The sequence below is a fragment of the Rhodamnia argentea genome, chromosome 11, assembly GCF_020921035.1.
Source record: "Rhodamnia argentea isolate NSW1041297 chromosome 11, ASM2092103v1, whole genome shotgun sequence".
In the NCBI taxonomy this organism is placed as follows: Eukaryota; Viridiplantae; Streptophyta; class Magnoliopsida; order Myrtales; family Myrtaceae; genus Rhodamnia; species Rhodamnia argentea.
The window spans coordinates 6,338,749-6,358,243 of NC_063160.1; the positions used below are offsets into that span (position 1 = coordinate 6,338,749).

General features: G+C 39.1%; 1 protein-coding gene across 1 annotated transcript; it reads left to right on the forward strand.

Annotated features, from left to right (window-relative positions):
• The first annotated feature begins 375 nt into the window (after nt 1-375).
• Nucleotides 376-7,713, forward strand: LOC115742079. The gene is made up of 3 exons (XM_030676177.2): nt 376-773; nt 2,867-3,468; nt 5,977-7,713. The coding sequence occupies exons 2-3, from the start codon at nt 2,920-2,922 to the stop codon at nt 6,829-6,831; spliced, it is 1,404 nt and encodes a 467-aa protein (XP_030532037.1). The 5' UTR covers nt 376-773; nt 2,867-2,919; the 3' UTR covers nt 6,832-7,713.
• The last annotated feature ends 11,782 nt before the right edge of the window (nt 7,714-19,495 follow it).

The following is a 19,495-nucleotide window of genomic DNA, read 5'->3' on the forward strand; positions in this document are numbered from 1 at the left end:
AATTATAATTTGTAAAATTTAATCAAAACTAACAGATGATAAATTTATCACATATGTATTAGTTTGTGATTTTTGATAATTAAAAAATTAATTAAGAGTAAATTGTCATAAATGTACTAATTTAAATTTTTTCGTGATATTAACCTATCACAATTCTGACGGGCTTTTATTGCTAAGTTAACTCTTTGAACGTAAACGTTCTTTTACTATTTTTCAAAATATTTAGTAGAAGTGAAAGAGGCTGGGCGGTTGTCCGAACAAGTATAAGTCAAGTATAAGGCCAGGTGTCACTGATCATCTCCGATGATAACCATAGTTATCATCTCATCGCACGTCATGAATTTGACTCAGGGGAGTGGGAGTCAAGGTTGGGGGTGAAGGAAGAGGTGAGTTTTAACCACCATGGATGAATGGCCATTACATCTCCATGCCCTGCGAGAGACGCCTTCAAGGTCCCTACTGACACCAGGCACGAGCCGAGAGTGTCCTTCGGTCACGAGTCCTAATCATCGTCAACCTCTTCTGATCCAATTCAAAGCGCAACCCCAAAGAAAACCATACCCACCTTCTCTCTCCGTCTATCTGTCTCTCTCTCTACTGGGTTTTGATTTTGACATCAAATTGGGCAGAAGTTCGCCTGAGACTGCGCATTGGAAGCTGAAGAGGGCTATTCTGCCTTCTCTTTTTCTGGGTTTGAGTCAGCTTGAAGCAGTTTCAGCTGCGAAGCTACGCCTTTGCAAATTCTGCGATGCTCGCGACTGGGTTGTTTTCAGGTCAGTTGTTTCCATAGGATGTTAATCTATCGATAGGATGATAAATTCAACTGTTTGGCGGCTTGTCGGACAAATTTATGGTTTAGCGTTCTTGCTTTTGCTGTCTTTTTTCAGCACCCGACATACCCGTGCCTCTGAGTTTCAGTTTGTGAGAGTGCGATTCTGGTGTCGCGATCGCTAAGTAAAGACGATGCGCGAGGAGTTGAAATTTGTGGGATGAACATGATTTCCGAAATGGGAATTTGCCGTTTGGCTGATAATTTCCGGGTTGCATTTTTTTTTTTTTATAGGTGGTAGAACCTCAATTCGTAGAAGAAATTCTGGGTTGTTTGCGATTCTTTTTCCCCCTCTCTGTCATTTATACGAAAAGATGAGCTGAGCTCGTATCATCCATTGGGACAACATATCTTCTTTTAAGGAAATTTTACTGAGTTTTGCACGGTTGAAGACATCTGTTCCAATTTGGCTAAACATATTCGCTCATGTTTGGGACTAAGTAGACGGTAGGACTCAATCTGTCGCAATGGAGTGAAATACATAGATTTATAGGAACCTGTTTCTTTTTTTGAATTCTGATTGTAAAACGGCATTGTTTCCCAAATCTCCTGCTTTGCCATTTCTGACCATTTCTTTCTCCTTCCTTAGCATCAATAAAGGGTCCACTGTTTTTGAGCTTATTCCATGAGATCCAATTTATTGTAACCTTTGTTTAACAGCAGCTGTTTTTGCTGTTCAAATGTGATTGTTAGTAGAGCAATTTAGTTCCTTGTTCACGTGTACTCTGTCAGTCTGCCCTAGCTTTCATTCGTTAATTTCAGTAGCCTATTTCTGTTGCATCAACCACCTCCGAGAGTATCAGCTTCAAGACATTCTCTAGTATTTCTCTCATACGATAAAGTAAGCAGGCCATTACCATCCTCAACTGTTTCGCTTCCTCTTTCCCAGAGAGATGCTTTAAGTAGTGATGTGGAGATAAGAAAGATGTCGCGGCAGGGAAAAGAGTGTTTTTTTGGTTTTGGGGGGGGGAGGGAGGGAGGGAGGGAGGAGAGAGAGAGAGAGCTGGCTTTCTTAATATAAGGCTTGAGAAGCGCCAAGTAAACTATGGATGGACTAAATGCATCGTTCTGGTGATTATCAGAATTTACACATGCATGAGATGCATCTCAGAGCTGAAGTTGATAGGAAACGTGTGAGAGAGTTGGGTCGTCCCAAAATGACTGCATGCAGGGAAAAATATTAGTCCAATAAAAAACAAGGATGAAATCTGGTCACAGTTACCGATATGATCATAAAATGCAAACATGCGCATACAAGTGTTTTTGTGTGAAGTTTCTTATCAAGGCGAGGCATGCTTCCATACGAAACCAAATAGATCCAGCTGTGATTGCCTGCACGATCCAGCTGGTAAAGTCTACAAAGGTTACCGATGGTTGGGGGAATCGGCCAACTGAATCCCTTTGAATCTAGAGATTTGCAATTTCTGGGAAGGATGAGTTCACATTATTCAGATAACTGGGAGATATTTCTGTGAGACTGGTAAATTAAGATGTATAGCGTCGGCTGAACTAAAAAACCCTAGTACATTCAAGAAGAAAGACCTCCAAAAGGTGGGGTGAATAATTCGTAGTTGACACACGTTGAGCACAGCTAATTTTTTCTGCAGTACTAAAACATCAGTGCACGTATTCAGCGGGGCGTCATGGGTGCATTAGAGACTGCAGTCTCTGTTATTTACTGCCTCTATATAGTCACTAGTTATCTCCACATTATGGTGCTGTTTGGTTGTACCAGGATCTCATTCGCTATTCATGGAAGAAAATTGCAATTGAAAGGACTGGGATTCTAGTTATAGATGGAGACGCTTCAAACTTGAGAGCTAGTATAAGATCAGTGGAAATCATTTGATTTATGTGATATACAAAAAGCGAAGCTACCAAAGATGCAATTTGCTTTGATAAAGTTTGTTTAAGATATATAGCAATACCTTTGTATCACATCTATTCCTTTAAATCATCATTACTTTTGTTGTTGCCGTGAAATATAGATTGTATAGTTTTGGCAGCTCATGTTTGTACCCTTCCACACCTCTGTAGGTTGTATATAGATTGAAACATTCTTCTGGAGAGAGAGAAAAGTGGAATAGAAAATGAGGATGAGGAACAAAAACAGAAAAACGACAATTTTAGGTTGGAATGCAGGGGTCAGATGTTCAATGCCTGCTATGGTATGGAGTTTGGTGGGATTCCTCCTTTTGCTTCATTTATATTCCACTCTCCATAAAACTGACAGCAAAGGGGAGGAGACAGGGTTGCGAATGAGCCACCATAGTTTTCAAGAACTGGAGGTGGTTGAGGAAGAAAATATCCATATCCCTCCACCTCGTGGAAGGCGTTCTCCTCGTGCAGCAAAACGGAGACCTAAAAAGAAAACCACCTTGATCGATGAGTTTCTTGATGAGAATTCCCAAATCAGGCATGTCTTTTTTCCCGATCATCGAAGTGCCATAGATCCAACCAAGGACATGGGCAATGATAGCTCTTACTACTTTCCGGGGAGGATGTGGTTGGACACTGAAGGAAATCCCATTCAGGCCCATGGAGGTGGTATTCTGTATGATCTGCATTCGAGGACGTATTACTGGTATGGAGAATATAAAGATGGTCCTACTTTCCTTGCCCCGAAGGGATTAGCACGAGTAAGTTGTTTAATCAAACTTATTGTCTAAATCCAATTGCTTGATCTAGAATTATCTCCTTCAGATGTCTAATTTATCCGCTTAATTGTAAGTCTCCTTTGTGTTCTGTGGGGGGCTAAAGTCAGTTAATTATGCTTCCTAATTAACATATGCCTGTATACATTCAGTTTTGTCTTTGTTCCTATAGCATTAGCTGAGAGAATAACCATCATTGTTTGTTCACCTTCCCTGTTTCTTGCACTGCACATGGCATCCCGTTTTGAAATTTGAGCTGATTGGCTTTTCCTAGGATAGATGAAATTTTTAAATCTCTTACCACCTGATGGATAGCTTTGGTCATGTCCTCTGGTTATTACCATAGTTATCTGAGGTGAATTTGGTCGTGATCTAAGCTTTCAGCCAAAAGTATGTAGATGGTCACCATTGTTGGGCAGGTCTATCCCTTGCCTTGACTACTGGGCAGGTCTCCTCCTTTGAATCAGCTGAGTGGTTCCTTTTGGATGATTCACATTGTATGTGGAGTGTAGAAGCACCTTACGTGCTTGTGGACTAAAAACTCTTATGACACATCTTTTGCATCCTTGTGTCTTTGTATAACTATTCTGTATTTTAGTGGGATAAGTGCAATATGAGTTGCAAACATTTTATCTTTGATCTATTGAGTCCTAAATGATTTGTTTGGTAAATTGAGTCATAAAGCATTTGAGAGACACCCAATTGGGCCCTATATCACCGCTTGTTTTGGTCACTGGAAAATCTTACCCTGTTAGTTTTTCTCGAAATAAAGCCTGATTTGGGCCCCAGTTAAGAATATAATACATGGGTTTCATCGATAATTGAGTGGCTAAATTAAGTGTTGGAATTTAATGAGAAATAAAATCTGTGTTTTATATAGATGAAAGAAAATTAATATCATAAGACTCAGGTTTGTCCTCTGTTTACATTAGATTTGGGTTTAATTCTTTTAAATAATGATTGACAAAATCTGTGTTTTTGGTTATCTTGAATCTCTTGATTGTGTCAAAATCATGCTTAATTCTGTGAAAATTTGAGAGCATGCAATTTTCAGTGACCAAATGTTGTCAACTATGAGATTTTAAGGTTTTAATTGCAACTCCTTCAAAGAAGTTTAGCTCTTGATTTAAAAAAATAGGTTGTTTTGACTCAATTGACCGATGACCAAATTTTTAATATTCTATTGCACTTTTCATGTTAGCTTTAATCTGAGAATCTGTTTTCTTTACTTTCTGCAGTAATGTCTCTTACTACATGTGTCAAGTTATTTGAGGTATTCTGTTGACAATGACACCGCAGCAAAACGGAGATACTTCTCTCAAGTATTTGTATTGCGTCATTGCACTCTTTTTCTTATTTTAACCAATTTAACTAATAGTGAATTTCTCAAGATTCATGTGTTCGTCATTACTGTGAATACATGACAAATGCCTAGTGACTACAATTTTTATGAGGGCAGGAAAATTTCCTAATCTCATTCAGAATGTTTTTCTTTGGAAATTACTGGCTAGGTTGAGAGTATCGAGGATGGTGCTGGTGCTGGTGCTGGATGTCCCTAAGTGCATTTTAGCTTGGCCAGTATCGCATGTCTGTAATCTGAGTTTTAAGCAACATTCGATTCTGTAGTTCATGATGCTGTTGGGAAGAAAAAAATATGTCCTTCTCATGCTTGATAAGTGGTTGCTGAAGGTAGGTGGCCTTTGGAACTGTGTGTCTTCCTTGTGCTTATTGGAAAAGTGCGAGACTGTATCCTTACTTGCATCTTCAATATGTATAGCCATACTTATCCATAGCCAAGACAAAGCAAAAACTATGATTCCATACTACTTTATCCCTTTCCCGTAAATGGTCTTACCGATTCATGGGTACTTGATGCTGTACTGAGATTTTGGGTGTGACACTCTTGATCTTCTGTTGGTAGCCTTCTTTCTTCTGCAAATTCTACAATCTGTTTCAGTTTGCTGGTAATGGCCACGAAGTAATATAGGATGATGTTGGTTTTCTTGTGGCCTAATGATGCGGATTGGATGAATTGGAATAGAAGCAACTTAAGTGTAGCTGTTATTTCAAACTTTGATAATCATCTCTCTCTCTCTCTCTCTCTCTCTCTCTCTCTCTCTGTGGCAATGGCCAATTAATTCCATTTTTTCTTTAACTACGCCAATTCAGTTTGCCGAAAGCCGATTATTTGTGTGTGGGATTGCCTGTGATTGCTTTTGAGCCTTGAGAATATTTATGTCTATACATTAGTTCTCTTTTATAACTTTCTTCTGGGATGATACGCGGAGGAGATATATCAGACAAGTCTCTTCACTTTTCATTTTGCCTTTTGCTTTAATCTTTTCCTGGCAATTGGTATTGCAATCTGACTTAACCTGTTATTTGCAATGACTTAACTTGCCTTTTGTGCCTGCATTAGTGTCTCGTCCATTGTTAAGTACTTCCTTTAGTTGTGAACTTCCTTCATATTCATCAGGTACTTGTTGAAACCAGGTTGACATCATAGGAGTCGGCTGTTATTCGTCAAAGGATTTGTGGACTTGGAAAAATGAAGGAATTGTCTTAGCAGCCGAAGAAGCGAATGAAACCCATGATCTCCATAAGTCAAACGTGCTAGAGAGGCCAAAAGTGATCTACAATGAAAAGACTGGAAAGTATGTCATGTGGATGCACATAGATGACGCCAACTATACCAAAGCAGCAGTTGGTGTTGCCATCAGTGATTATCCCACAGGTCCCTTTGATTATGTCTACAGTAAGCGGCCCCATGGGTTTGAAAGCCGAGACATGACAATCTTCAAAGATGATAATGGCATGGCATATCTCGTGTATTCTTCTGAGGACAACAGTGAACTTCATATTGGTCCTCTAACAGATGACTATCTTGATGTTACACATGTCGTGAAGAGAATTCTCGTGGGCCAACACAGGGAAGCTCCGGCTTTGTTCAAGCATGAAGGGATTTATTACATGATTACATCTGGGTGCACTGGCTGGGCACCAAACGAGGCATTGGCCCACGCGGCAGAGTCGATCATGGGGCCTTGGGAGACAATGGGCAATCCGTCCATCGGTGGAGGCAAAATATTTCAGCTGACTACTTTTTTTGCACAGGGTACATTTGTCATCCCGGTAGCGGGGCTTCACGGGTCATTTATCTTCATGGCTGATAGATGGAACCCAGCTGATTTGAGGGAATCCCGGTACGTCTGGTTGCCTCTGATAGTTGGAGGCCCTGCTGATTGGCCACTCGAGTACAATTTTGGGTTTCCATCTTGGTCGAGAGTGTCAATTTATTGGCATAGGAAGTGGAGACTTCCCAGCGGATGGAGTGATACGAGACGATGAGGTTCTTTTTTGGGGGTAAATACTAGTATCATACACGAGGCCTCTTGAGTTAGTTTCACTCTGGGTTTGATTTCTTGAATGATTTGATCTCTGGTGTTCCTGCAAGATGCTGTTTTCAAGCCAAATGTGCATATGCTGAAGAATATCAGCTGAGGACTATCGTTGAGCTTACTCATTTCTTTGTATAGGTAGTGTAGATAGTAGTTGAGTATGCCTGTCCAGTACCTTACGCTAAGATTCTCCTTGGTATCGGCTTAATCTTCATCTTTTCTGCTGGACGCCCAATCTCATTTGCAGTCCTGACCATATTGATCTGAGTAACATATGGTTGGACTCTAATAGTTCGACCTGAGGGCTTTTCAGAGGCTATCACCACGAGACTTTGGAGTTTCAAGGAGAACTGTCGGCATTGTATGGATCTCCCTCTCGAGAATGAAGAATTCTCACCATTTGGTTCTGTATCGACAAGCTTATTGTAGTCGAGATATAATGCCAGCATACATGGCACCGTTGCATTTGAAGAGTAACTTTGATCTTATCATTTCGATTGAGGTACTCGTGATGGAAAGTCATAAGGAGTGGTGTACTATCGACCCTGCGAACTAGGTGTTCAATCACTTTGTTTCAAGGACTTGTTCATGAACTGGGTCTCCTAGGCTTGTTTCACGATTTCCACAGAAGTGAGAATCCTTTGCTTTCAGTTTTACCGAGAAAGCCTACCAAGTTGAAATATTGTGTATTTCTTTGGAAAGGAGAGTATGGAAATCAATGCGTATTGCTATTTGCTAGTGTAAAAGGATACTATTCTCCCAATATGCATTTACTGGATTTGCTTCGGCAATGCCAGTATATCCAGTATATGGTCCATCTCTTTCTCGTCAAGTCATAAGACGGAAGTTTCAAAAGACAAGGGCACTTAGTGGACCTCCTTGTGGGTAGGGTCGGGTCGAGTCGAAAAAGATCCGATCCAAATTAATTCGTTTAATCCATTTTAACAAATTTATATGCAATGCATATTCAGTGACTAATATCTGACTCGGTTCATTTATTAAAATACTTTCATATTTAATCAAAACTTATGATAAAATCGCTATTTCTACTATGAGATGCTAAAAAATTGGTTTTTAACATTGCATACAATTTCTGACCAAAACATAAAAAACATTGCATACAATTTTTTTATTTTGGATATTGATTTACTATGAAGAGTAAGAAAAAGTTACTACTTGGTAGTGAATTTAAAAGTACAATAACAAATAATGTGGAGGAATTGAAATTTTAATTAAATGGAATGTAAAGTGTTGAAGATGATTTAAGCTGATAACGGATTGCAATGACAATAACTGAGATTAGAACGTTACATCAAAATAACAATGCCAAATGCAACTGAGGAAAGATATACTCCAATAACTAGTGGGTGAAACTTACAATACTAATAAAAATAAAAATAATGGAGAAAAAAGAAGTTTGTCTTAATAATTTAAATAAGGATGAAGTCGGATCCATCTTGCCGACACACCAGGACTGTCGTTGGTTTTGAATCTTCTAGTTGGGAGTACCAGGTCTTCATCGTCATCCTTCTTAGATGTCGTTGGTTCACCTGCATTGTTATAATCTCTGGCTTAAAAGCAATGACTTTCGTACCTTTTCTATTCGATTCTTCGTTTAAGTGCTCAGCTTCATAAGACATCAAGGTTCTTATCATATCAAAATGCGTTAGATTCTCATTGTTTGTCGAACTGATGTGTTCACATGACTCCGCTCTTTTTGTAACGCCCTTAGAAATTTGTGTACTTTTTCAGCCTCAGTGAAAATCTTTCCTTACTTGGCAAGACCATTCACGATTTCTATGAAAAGTGAACATTCGAGTAACTGTTTTGTTAGACTTCATCTTGAACTTCTCCTAATTTCGAAGAAGGATGTTCATCTTGGTTTCTCATACTTGATTTATTCCTTCGAATGTGACTTGGAGCCTTTTTCCAGATTTCTTTAGCTATAAGACAAGAAGAAATCTTGTTAAATAGAGAGAGAGAGAGAGAGAGAGAGAGAGAGAGAGAGAGAGAGAGCATTTGCTTGCTTTAGCATTGTGAGCTTGTCTTCTTCGTGGTTCTTCCAGTAGAGCTACGAGATCAGCAATAATTGCAGCTGGTCAGACGTTTTCACCGTTTTGCTGAGCAGGAGCTCTTGTTGGTACAAGTCCATTGACGGTGACTTCCTGCATGAGTGTATGCTTGCATGCGTTGGGCATAGGTACACTATCAGTGTCATAACTTTTGTACGATGTTCATTAACTTTCAAAACGTTCACTTAAGTGTCATAACTTTAAAAAATTGTTCACTTGAGTGGCATCACCGACGTGGACGCCGAAAAGTTGACGTGGCACACCGGAAAAGTTGACGTGGCATTCAAGTAAATGATTTTTGAAAGTTATGACATTCAAGTGAACGTTTTGAAAGTTATGGTATTCAAGTAAACGCCGTACACAAGTTATGGCATTCACGGTGTACTTATCCCATGCTTCAGTGTATGCTTACATGCATTGCTTCTGGAATTCATAGTTGGTTCTACCAAAGCATGGAGGCTTGTTAGGGGCATGAAAATTAAAAAAAAAGAAAAGAAAGAAAGCCGACAAGGTTAGCCATTCACGCAAATCTTTATACTTAGAAGTAAAAGACTTTCGATAACAAGCAAGGAGGCTATGATACCCATTATTGAGGCTAATAATACAATTTAGAAGGGGGTTGAATAGATTGAATGAAGATTTTAAAAAATCTTTCTCGAATTATAACACAAGTAGTAATAGAGATAGGATGAGAATAATTAGCGTGTGTGATGATAGTGAGCAAATAGAGAAGATAATGAACAATAAAGATAGATCACACTGCGATTTATAGTGTTTCGACTTTATATTCCCAATCCTACATCCATTCTTTGATAACGGCTTTAACATCGGTTGGATTGCATTATGATCATCACTGTAAATTATAATTATCAAGTGTTATTCCTTTCACACGATAGATGACGCTATTAGCACACAATGACTACACCTACACTTGTGCACCTGATATCTGCTATTACAATGCTAAAACCTTTACATAGAAATATTAAATCAAGAGTAGTGAAGATTTCTAGCTTAAAGAAGAACTGCATATCTCGTGTCCAGCCTCTTCCAAGCTTCTTTGATCCTCTTTTATAGAGGTCTTCAATTTGTCCATTGGAGACCTCGAGGAAGATCAAGCTAGCCACTTAAGAGCAGGCAGAGATCCTTGCTAGAATCATGATTGCCCACACAACCGCTTCCTCTGACACGGGCATGTTTCCTAAAATGCAGTCTGATGCAGCTGTCACCTCACTGATGTAGAACCTATCAACTGCTTTTTTGAATTCTTTTCCCGATTTTTCAACTACCGAGCCCAGTCTTGTAATAGCTCTTTTCTGTACCATCAACGGTCATCTTCATACGTATCCTTCACCGTCATCAATGGAAACTTGTCATCAACATGATCCGAAACTCATCGTCAACACGTGCAAATTGTAAATGAGTTGGTTGACAATCTTAAGCGATGATACCGATGAAACAACAAGTGATAGCAAGATCAATGATTTTTCCACCTTTATTAATAACCAAAGATCTCCACGAGCACTAACTTGACTCTGGTACTTTTAAGTCACCATGAGATACTACTCATACTAGCGCCAGATCTCGTGATTGTCACATCTTAGTTTCTTGTCTTTACTTATATAAAAGGAACATAGACATTTACAAAACTAATTCATCATCCGCACTTATCATAGGAGATATTAGTACCAAATACAGTTTTGGAGCCATCAAAATCCCATGGAGGTATTTTCTCAACAATCTCAGTTTTTATGACGACAAAATTGTCCCACAGGTGTGGAATAAATAGAGTATAGAGATAGTTGCAGTTTAAGTAAAAACCTACTTTTCAGTAGATTTCCCGTCAAAAAGATGAAAAGCAATGTATAAATCTCTTGATATCTTTAAAGAGAGTTGTAGTAAGGCAGATGTAAAGAGATCAATTCAATCTAAGACAAGCATTGAGAGATAACATATTCTTTAGTGATTTCAATAATGAGGCCACATAGAACTTGCTTTGCAATATGTAGCTATGCATCACATAAGTTAAAAATTATCACATTGTCGCTTAACGGTAATCTTACGTAATCTTCAAACATAACAATAATCACCAATAGTATTAGTAATCAATGCTTCTTCCACCTTTATTAGTAAGCAAAGACCTCCACGAACACTAGCATGTCTCTCGTACTTCTAAGTCACCATGAGATACTATTCATATTAGCACTTTTTCTCCGGTCTTTACTTATATAAAAGGTGTTGTGATTACCATCAAAGGATGTGGAGACAAGCCTAAATCTAGAAGCAAGTATGCTAATCCCATATGACCTATCTGCAGGCGACTACGAGGGATCCGCCTTTTAGCTTCTAAATTCATTCTTAAAGCTCAACCCTTAACGCATCAGATATTTCTGATCCACGGGTTCCACAGATGCATTCTTGGGATGAGGATTCTAGGTGAATTTTACGACCTCCGGTCTGGTCGGTGCAATGTGCAAGTGTGGGAAGAATGCATCAAAGTGGCAAGTGGAGAGCATACTGAACCAAATCGTACCGCTAAATTAACAAAAAGAATCTGACTCTTGGAATACCGCTTGAAGAGAAGAAGAAAGATATTTAGTGTTTCATGATTTTTTCACAATGATATTTTTGCAGGCAAGCTTTTAACAAGCAAGCTCTCTTGAACATATTACATGAGGGGGCCTTTTATAGGCGATGACAATACAAACACTTTAGATTCTCAATAATTGAGATCCGTCGACTTAAGTGGGTGGTTGTAACCCCGATAATGACAAACAACAACTCTGACAAACATTTCACCAACTACGGTTGACTTTTGACACTCATGACAATAATTAACAACTATTACAACTACTTTTGACCACAGATGGTCAATTATTTCAGCACACATTTTTTAACATGATAAGGAGGCGGGCACGACTTATTATCACGAGGGATAATAATTCGCATCATCAATGTCCGAGCTGTCTGGGCTATCTTTCTATCACTTGAATGCTCTCAATAATTGAGCTTCTTCGTATTCTGATATTAGTCCGTCGGCTTCTGGGTCATGAGGAATACCGCTAGACGGAATATCCATAGAACTAAATGGAATATCTCCGGAGCCGGACGAAATGTCCCGACCAGCTATGACTGGCCGTGGTAGGTCATATGGGTCCTGTGATAGTGGTCCACCCCATGGATCTTGCGAATCTTGCAAATCCACATTCATAGAGGAGTTTGGTTGGTTCTTCCGGAATTCTTCAAGGGCTTGAAAGGTGCTGGGGTGTGTGCTGGGTCTATCCCATGAACATCTAGTTGAGTATGGCCACACTTCTGGGGGAATAACTTTATTTGACTGGTACAAAATCCTTTGAAGTTCCTTATATTCATAATGAAGTTCTGTGATTGTCTTTGGAAAATTCTGATGAATCGGGGCTTTCTGCTCGGGGAGATCTGATTTGAAGGTCGCAGTGCCAACTTGAGCTGTATCTGTTTGTTTGTCTCCTATAGGTCATGTAAAAGATCAAGGGCTATGGAAAATTACCACCGTGTCTTTCTGGCTCTGGTCTTCCAACTCTGCGTTGCATTTTGAACAGGTTGTTCCATGCTTAGAGAGACTGGAACCATGTGAGGATGTCCATCAAGTATCTCCGATCATGAGCTCTGTAATCTCCAAAAAGGGCTTGGGATAAAACCTTAATGATTTTATCTGTTGGAAATTCAATGGCAACATGATACTGATTAAATATGTACCAAAACATTCACTTAAGTTCTTTTGGAAATGTTTCATCTAGAGTCCAACAGAGAGGTTGAATGAAGCGATATTCATAATTCAATCCGGGTTTTAACATCAAACCACCATGATCTAGAAAGATATGGTAATGATAATGCCAGAGCTGATGATGAAGGTTTGCAGAGAAATAATTATGTTGAATTAGACTAGGGACATCGGGAGGGTACCGGTGCGAAGGCCACTAATGTTCTCTCATATTAACCGTACGAAAGGTACCGTCTGAGACCTGTTTTTGAATGTACATGTTAATAGAGGAGGTTGGTTCTTTGGGTCCGGAGAAAAAGTCTGCAAGAACATTTTTCTTTCCCGAAATGTGTTTGGCCTCGAAAGAGTATTTTGAAAACCATTTGGTCAATCTCAAAAGCCGAGGGTGAGGAATTTGCTTTTGTTTGAACTTCAACATTTGAGGGAAACAAGACATATCCATTTCCACAAGAAAATGGTAGCCGATGAGATGGAATTCAAATTTTTTGGCTCCATATTTTACTGCTAGGATTTCTATGAAGGTGGAATGATAATGCATTTTCGCATTATTGAATCGATCTCTCTTGTAAGCACAGATTTTCCGCTTACCGTCGAGTTCTTCTAGGAGAATAGCTGCCCAATATTTGTCATCGGCATCCGTCTGCAAGATTCTTTTGCCTGTGGAAGGAATTTGCAAAGGAGGTAGATGCTGGAGGATGTCCTTGAGATATTTGACTGCCTTTGTCTGCTTTGGTCCCCAATGTAGTGCCTTTTTCTTCAACATTTTTTGGAGGGGATGCAATACCTTTGAAACTTTTGGTACAAAGTCTCTTAGGTAGTTAACAATTCCAAGGAAGGCTTGTACCTGATTGATTGTGAGATTACTGTCTGGGAATTTTTGCAAATCTTTTGCAACATGAGGTCCTAGGCAGTAGGTTCCTTCTTTGAGGTGCATGCCAAGAAATTCTATTTCCTTTCGGGCAACGATCATTTTCTTCCGGGAAAGCATGATGCTATATTTTTTGGCAATCTCAGCGAACTAAGTGAGGAGTTAGCAATGAGATTTTTCATCAACTGAATAGAGAAGGATATCATCAATGTAGATCCGGGCATCTAGTAGTATAAGCTGAAAGATTATGCACATGGCCTTTTGAAACAGTGAAGGGGCTATTTTGAGTCCAAAAGGAAGGACTTTCTATTGGTAATGTTGGTTTGGAATACGGAATCCAGTTTTGGGCCTATCTTCCGGGTCAATACCCAATTGCCAAAATCCCGCTTTTAGGCCGAATTTGGAATAAATTCTGTCTTGAGCTAGACCGGAGAACAAAGAATTTTTGTGTGGCCGAGGGAATTTATCGTCCTGAAGAAATTTATTCAGGGGTTGATAATTTATGACTAGTCCGGGTTTGCCACGATTTTGTTCGGCTCTCTTGTTGACATATAAAGCTTCACATGCCCACTGTGAGTCGGATGACTCAATGAATCCTTGGGAGAGTAGCTCAGAGCATTCCTTTTGAGCTAGGGCAAGGTGGTCCGGATTCATTCCAAAATGACTAGTTTTTGTGGGATTCAAATTTCCATTCTTCTTAAATGGAAGACGAATAAAAAAGTCTGAATTTGTCCAAAGGGGATGAGAACAATTCTGGACAAATTGGGAGTGGGAATCTGCACAACAGGATAAGAGTGTTTGGGTGATGAGATCAAGAATTTCAGGTTGGATGATAAAGAGTCATTGGATGTCTACGAACTCTTTAAAATGATCTTTGAATTTGATTCCATCGGACCGAATTTTGAGTTGTGAAAGTTGGGCTAGAATGTCCCGACCGATGATGAGGTCTTTATCATGTGAAGGACAACCAAGAATTTTTGTAGTGATTGAGCATTTGGGAAAAAGTTGGAAAGTGATTGGTTTGATGCGGACTTTAGTGGTGAAGGTGTCACCAGAGGCAAAACCGAAATACCTGGTGTATGGTATCCAAAACTCTTCTAGGAGAACTTTGATGTCCATAAGGGATGCAGCAGCTCCAGTGTCTATAACAGCAATCACTTGGATGAGGTTTTCTTGACCGTAAAGAAAGATTTGGACTGGAATATAGGGTGAGTGAAAGACAGATGGTTTAATTTGGAAGGAATCTGAAATGAAATTAGGAAAAATGGCGAAGATGTCTCCTGGGGTATCATCAGATTCAAAATCGGAGGAGTAGGCTTTTATAGCACAAAGAGTCTTGGATGAAGGTTCATCTTCGATCGAGAAGACGGATTTGACATCTTCATTACCGAGGGAGATTCCAATAGTCTTCGAGATCTTCCGAATCATATAACTTCCCCGGTGCTTGGCCCGAGGACATTTCTTTGCAAAGTGTCTTTTTTTGTTACAAATGTAGCACCGATCGGATTTGTACTTTCCCCTTGTCACAGAGGAACGAGATTTCTTACGCAGAAATTTCCATTTCCCTTTCCATTTCCCTTTGCTTCTTCTTTTTTTAAAGGAAACCTTCTTGAAGTGGGACTTCTTCTTGGTATGACAAGATGGGTCATCACAATCTTGTGGGCACTTTATCTTCAAGTATGACTTGTCACAATTCTTATTTGGATTGCGATTTTCACGAAGGAACTGTTGGAAAAGTTTCCTTATGTGGCAATTTTCTTCAATAGCAAGATGGATTACTTGTTGTATTTCACCCATGGTGACTTCTGCAATAGTTTTATTGTGGGTTTGCAGAACCTTTTTTGCCTCGTCTGCAATTTCTTTAGGAATGGAAGCCATGAATATAGGTTTAAGGTTCGCATCTGCACCAAGGTGAAAAAAAAGTTTGATCATCTCACGAAAGTGATGATCAAGGTCCTTTTTGGAAGTAGAATAGCATTTTCGCTCAAATTATTTTTTCTTCTTGAGCTCTTTGGTATTGCCAAGCGTGCCAATGAAATAGGTGTAAATAACATGAATGGCTTGGTTAAAATTCATCATGAGAAATGATATTTGGTCTTGTTTCGAACCCAAGTTCCACCAATCTTTCATTGTTCTTGTAAGTCCGCTAGTAAACTCAAGAAGCACTTCGTAAGTATTGTGCTCTCTTAAGTTTCTGGCAATCATCCATGCATGAAACTCCCGAAGTCTATCGGGCCATTTGTAAAATGGAAGGTCATCAAAGGTGAAGAAAGTTCTGGAACCCGACTAGGGCTGGTTTTCCGAGGGCATGGTTACTTGGGGTTCTACTTCTTCTTCTTTGGGTTATGTGTGATCGGCCATCATGATTTCAGCGATCGGCTGATTCTTGTCGGGAGAGGTCTCAGATGAGGCTGATGAAACAACGTCAGTATGCAAGGATTTTGAAACCGAATCAGAGTCGGTTAACTCTTGGGGGACAGCTGTATTGACAGCAGAAATAGAAGGAATTTGTTGCCTCAAAAAGCTTTCTAGAGGATTAGACACTATGTAAGAATGGTTTTGGGATTTGGGGGAATCAAGAGGTGATTCTTTAAGTTTTGGAGGTACAGAAGGAGTAGGTAGAGGAGATTTTCTTTTTTGTTTTTGTTTTTCGATTTCTTGCAACTTTGCTCTAAGAGCTAAGACATTTGTTTTGGGAAAAGATGGCGCAGTTGCAAGGGTAGCTGCAAAAAGAGGAAGATCCTGAAAAGACTGAAGTGGCTGGAGATTCTAGAGTGGTTTGGGATGGAAAGAATTCGGGGAAAAGGGGATCGTGTGGAGGAAAACCAGATTGATATGCATGCTTTTCAAGTTGTATCTTCTGTTCCTCAAGAAGCTTAATTTGTCTTCTAAGCTTCTCAATCTCTAGGGTCCGATCTTCAAGATAATGGTGAGGAACCCGATGAGTTTCGAGCACATGTATAAGGCTTAAAACCGCAGCTACTGCTCCAGAAAACCACAAGGAAAAGAAGGGAAACCGCCGGGGAAGAGGCAACCTAAGATTGATTCTTCCTTATCACCCAAAACTCGCCTCTCTCTTGCCTTACTCTCACGTGTTTCTCTCAAATTTTCTGAATAAGATCGCCCCCTCTAAACCCTAGGCATAACTGTATATTTATAGAACAAAGGGTTGCACGCAAGCGTAGGGTTTACCGACGACCGTTCGATTCAGAAACTCTTATTAGATATCGATCGTCGGATTGAAAATTCTGACTTTTGAGGAGTCCTATTTATTAAAAATAGCTAGAATTTTCGTCCAAATGAGGACTCCCACAAGTTGGACCAAAATCCTAGGCTTTCGTGGGCTCATTTTGTCATTCCGGACCCAATTGGACCTTAACTAATCAAATGGATAATTAATTTAGGCCTTTTTGCAATTTTAAGAGCTCAAACGGGCTGTTTTAAGTTGTTGACACCTAAATTTTGATTTTTCTTTAAATCAGTCATATTTCATAAAAATGAGAATTAACTTTAGTTCTCGCCAAAAATAATTTTCATGCATAGCATATTTCATTTTTGTCATGTATGCACTGCATTAGCATTGATTAGCTTTGGTGATGTGAGATTGACTTCGTTTGACAGGCGATTTGGGCGTGGATTGACATGCAAATTCTTGAGTATTTGTGTCGAAAATTTGAACCAATTCTGGAGCTTATAATTTAGACCAAGGCTTTAGTTTTAATATTTGATTAGTTATTAAAAGCCTAATTTAAGTCTAGAAAATGCACAATAAGCCCATGTAATACATGAATTTCCGTTAACCTAAAGCACAATGGGTTTAGCCGAAATTTTCAGGGAAAAGTAAATTAATTTGGTGCAATTTAGCCCCTTGGGACTTTATTCAAGTCGTATTTCGAGCCCGGATTTATTTTGCAAAAATTGAGAAACTTTAGACCCCAAGCTTGCAACAATTTTCTCTATAAATACTAGCTTATGCTTAGGGTTTTGGGGGGGCCATTCATTAGAAGACACGGCCATTAGGGTTTGAGAATACACGGCATAATTTTGTCGATGGTTCTTAGAGCGACACACTGAGAAAATAGAGAGGGAGTTCGCAAGGTTAGGGGAAGGTGCCGGAGCAATACTCGAAGAAGGCACTCACACGAGACTCAACATGTTGATCAAAGAAAAACGTGTCCATAGAGAGGTCTTCCACTACTGCAATTCTCACCTCCAAAGAAGACGTGGGCACAAATCAGTCAATTTTCTCTGCCAGAATAGCACTTTGACAATGGAGGAAGAGAAAAAGGAAAAGGACAAAAGATTATTCTTCCCTTGAGTTAATTTTTTTTTATGTTTGAGCTCTAACGTTTGCAGTTTCTTAGTTGATGCTTCATCTTGCTCGTTGCCGTTGGTCTATTCACAATGCCTCTCTCCTGATGCCGGCCTCGTCGACACATATACTGGTTTCCCGAGCATGGACATGCGAGACGCTCCGTCGAAGCCAACACGAGCTATTGCCCTCCCGAGATCCGCCCCTACTGTTGCCATCCCGACGCCACTGCTGTGCCATGCTGATTAGCTACTGTTCAGCTTCTGTTCTGTGGCGATTATGCTCAATTTTCTCACTGTTTAGTGCTACATTTTACTGCAGGTTTTTCAGGGAGGTTTATTTGCTGTTTGGGGTTCGTTTCAGCTGCAAATCAAAGCCAAAAGGTGCAGTTTTTGGGTGGAATTCACAGCTCGTGCGCGTGCAGTTTTTTTTTAAAAGCAAAACAAGGTAATTTTTCTTACTTTTGGTTGCAAAATATGTTGTATTTGAGTATGAGTTTGCATATGTTATGATTCCTCTCGATTTGACATGTTTTCCCTATCAAACGGTTGAAATATGGAACATTTTGCTAAACAAACATTGAGCTTCAATTTTTGATAATCAAAAGAGCAATCTTTGCAAGTTCAATCACCAATGTTCTGATTTTTATTGAAATTTTCGGAAAAAGCATTGTTTGAATTGAATTGATTCATGTTTTAAGAACAATTTTCAGAATAAAAAAATCCTAAATCTAAATTAGAAAAAATCTTTTTTCTAATAGGCAACGTCTACGTTGAGTTGGATAACCTTACTCGTTGCTATTCGGGTACGACCCTCCAACTTAGTAAAAACGGGAAATTAGCGAATTTGATCTTTTGCCATTTAGATCCGATTCGCTATCTTCATGAGCTGATTTTAGATTTGGGATATCTCATTTTTTTTTGAAAAAAGTTGAAAGGCATGGATAGTCATGATCTTGTTGATTGCTTTTCCTTATCTTGATTGGAATATTGTAGATGGATAATATCTTGATTTGGTTTGCCATATATTGAAAATCTCTAAAGATTCTAGAGGGATAAGGTTTCTTAGAAACCCTATCTAGTTGAAATTTTTAGGAAGATAAGGCTTCTTAGAAAACCTTATCTCATTGAACTTTTAAGAATATAAATCAAGATAATGAAATCTTCAATTTACCATCATGTGACAAAAAAATTCAAAAGGAAAGAGCATAAAAATCATATCATGCATATCCATGCATATCTTGTGCGTCGTGCATTATCTCATTTTTGGTCATCAATATTTGCATTACATATCATGCATATCTCTTGCATATCGAGTCATATCTTGTCATATCATGCATATCTTGCATATTTTGTACCACACAACACATGTTCTCTTGCATATCTCATGTTTTGCATATTTCATAGCTACACATACCATATTTTTCAAAAATCTCATGTTTGCATGTCACTGTTTTTTCTCGTATCATATTTCTTGGTGTCCGCATATTTGCATAACTTATGTTTGCATCTCACATTTACATATCTAATTTCCACATATCCCATGCTCACATCTCATGTTTGCACGTCATGCCATTAATATTTTATACGTTTTTGTACCGTATCG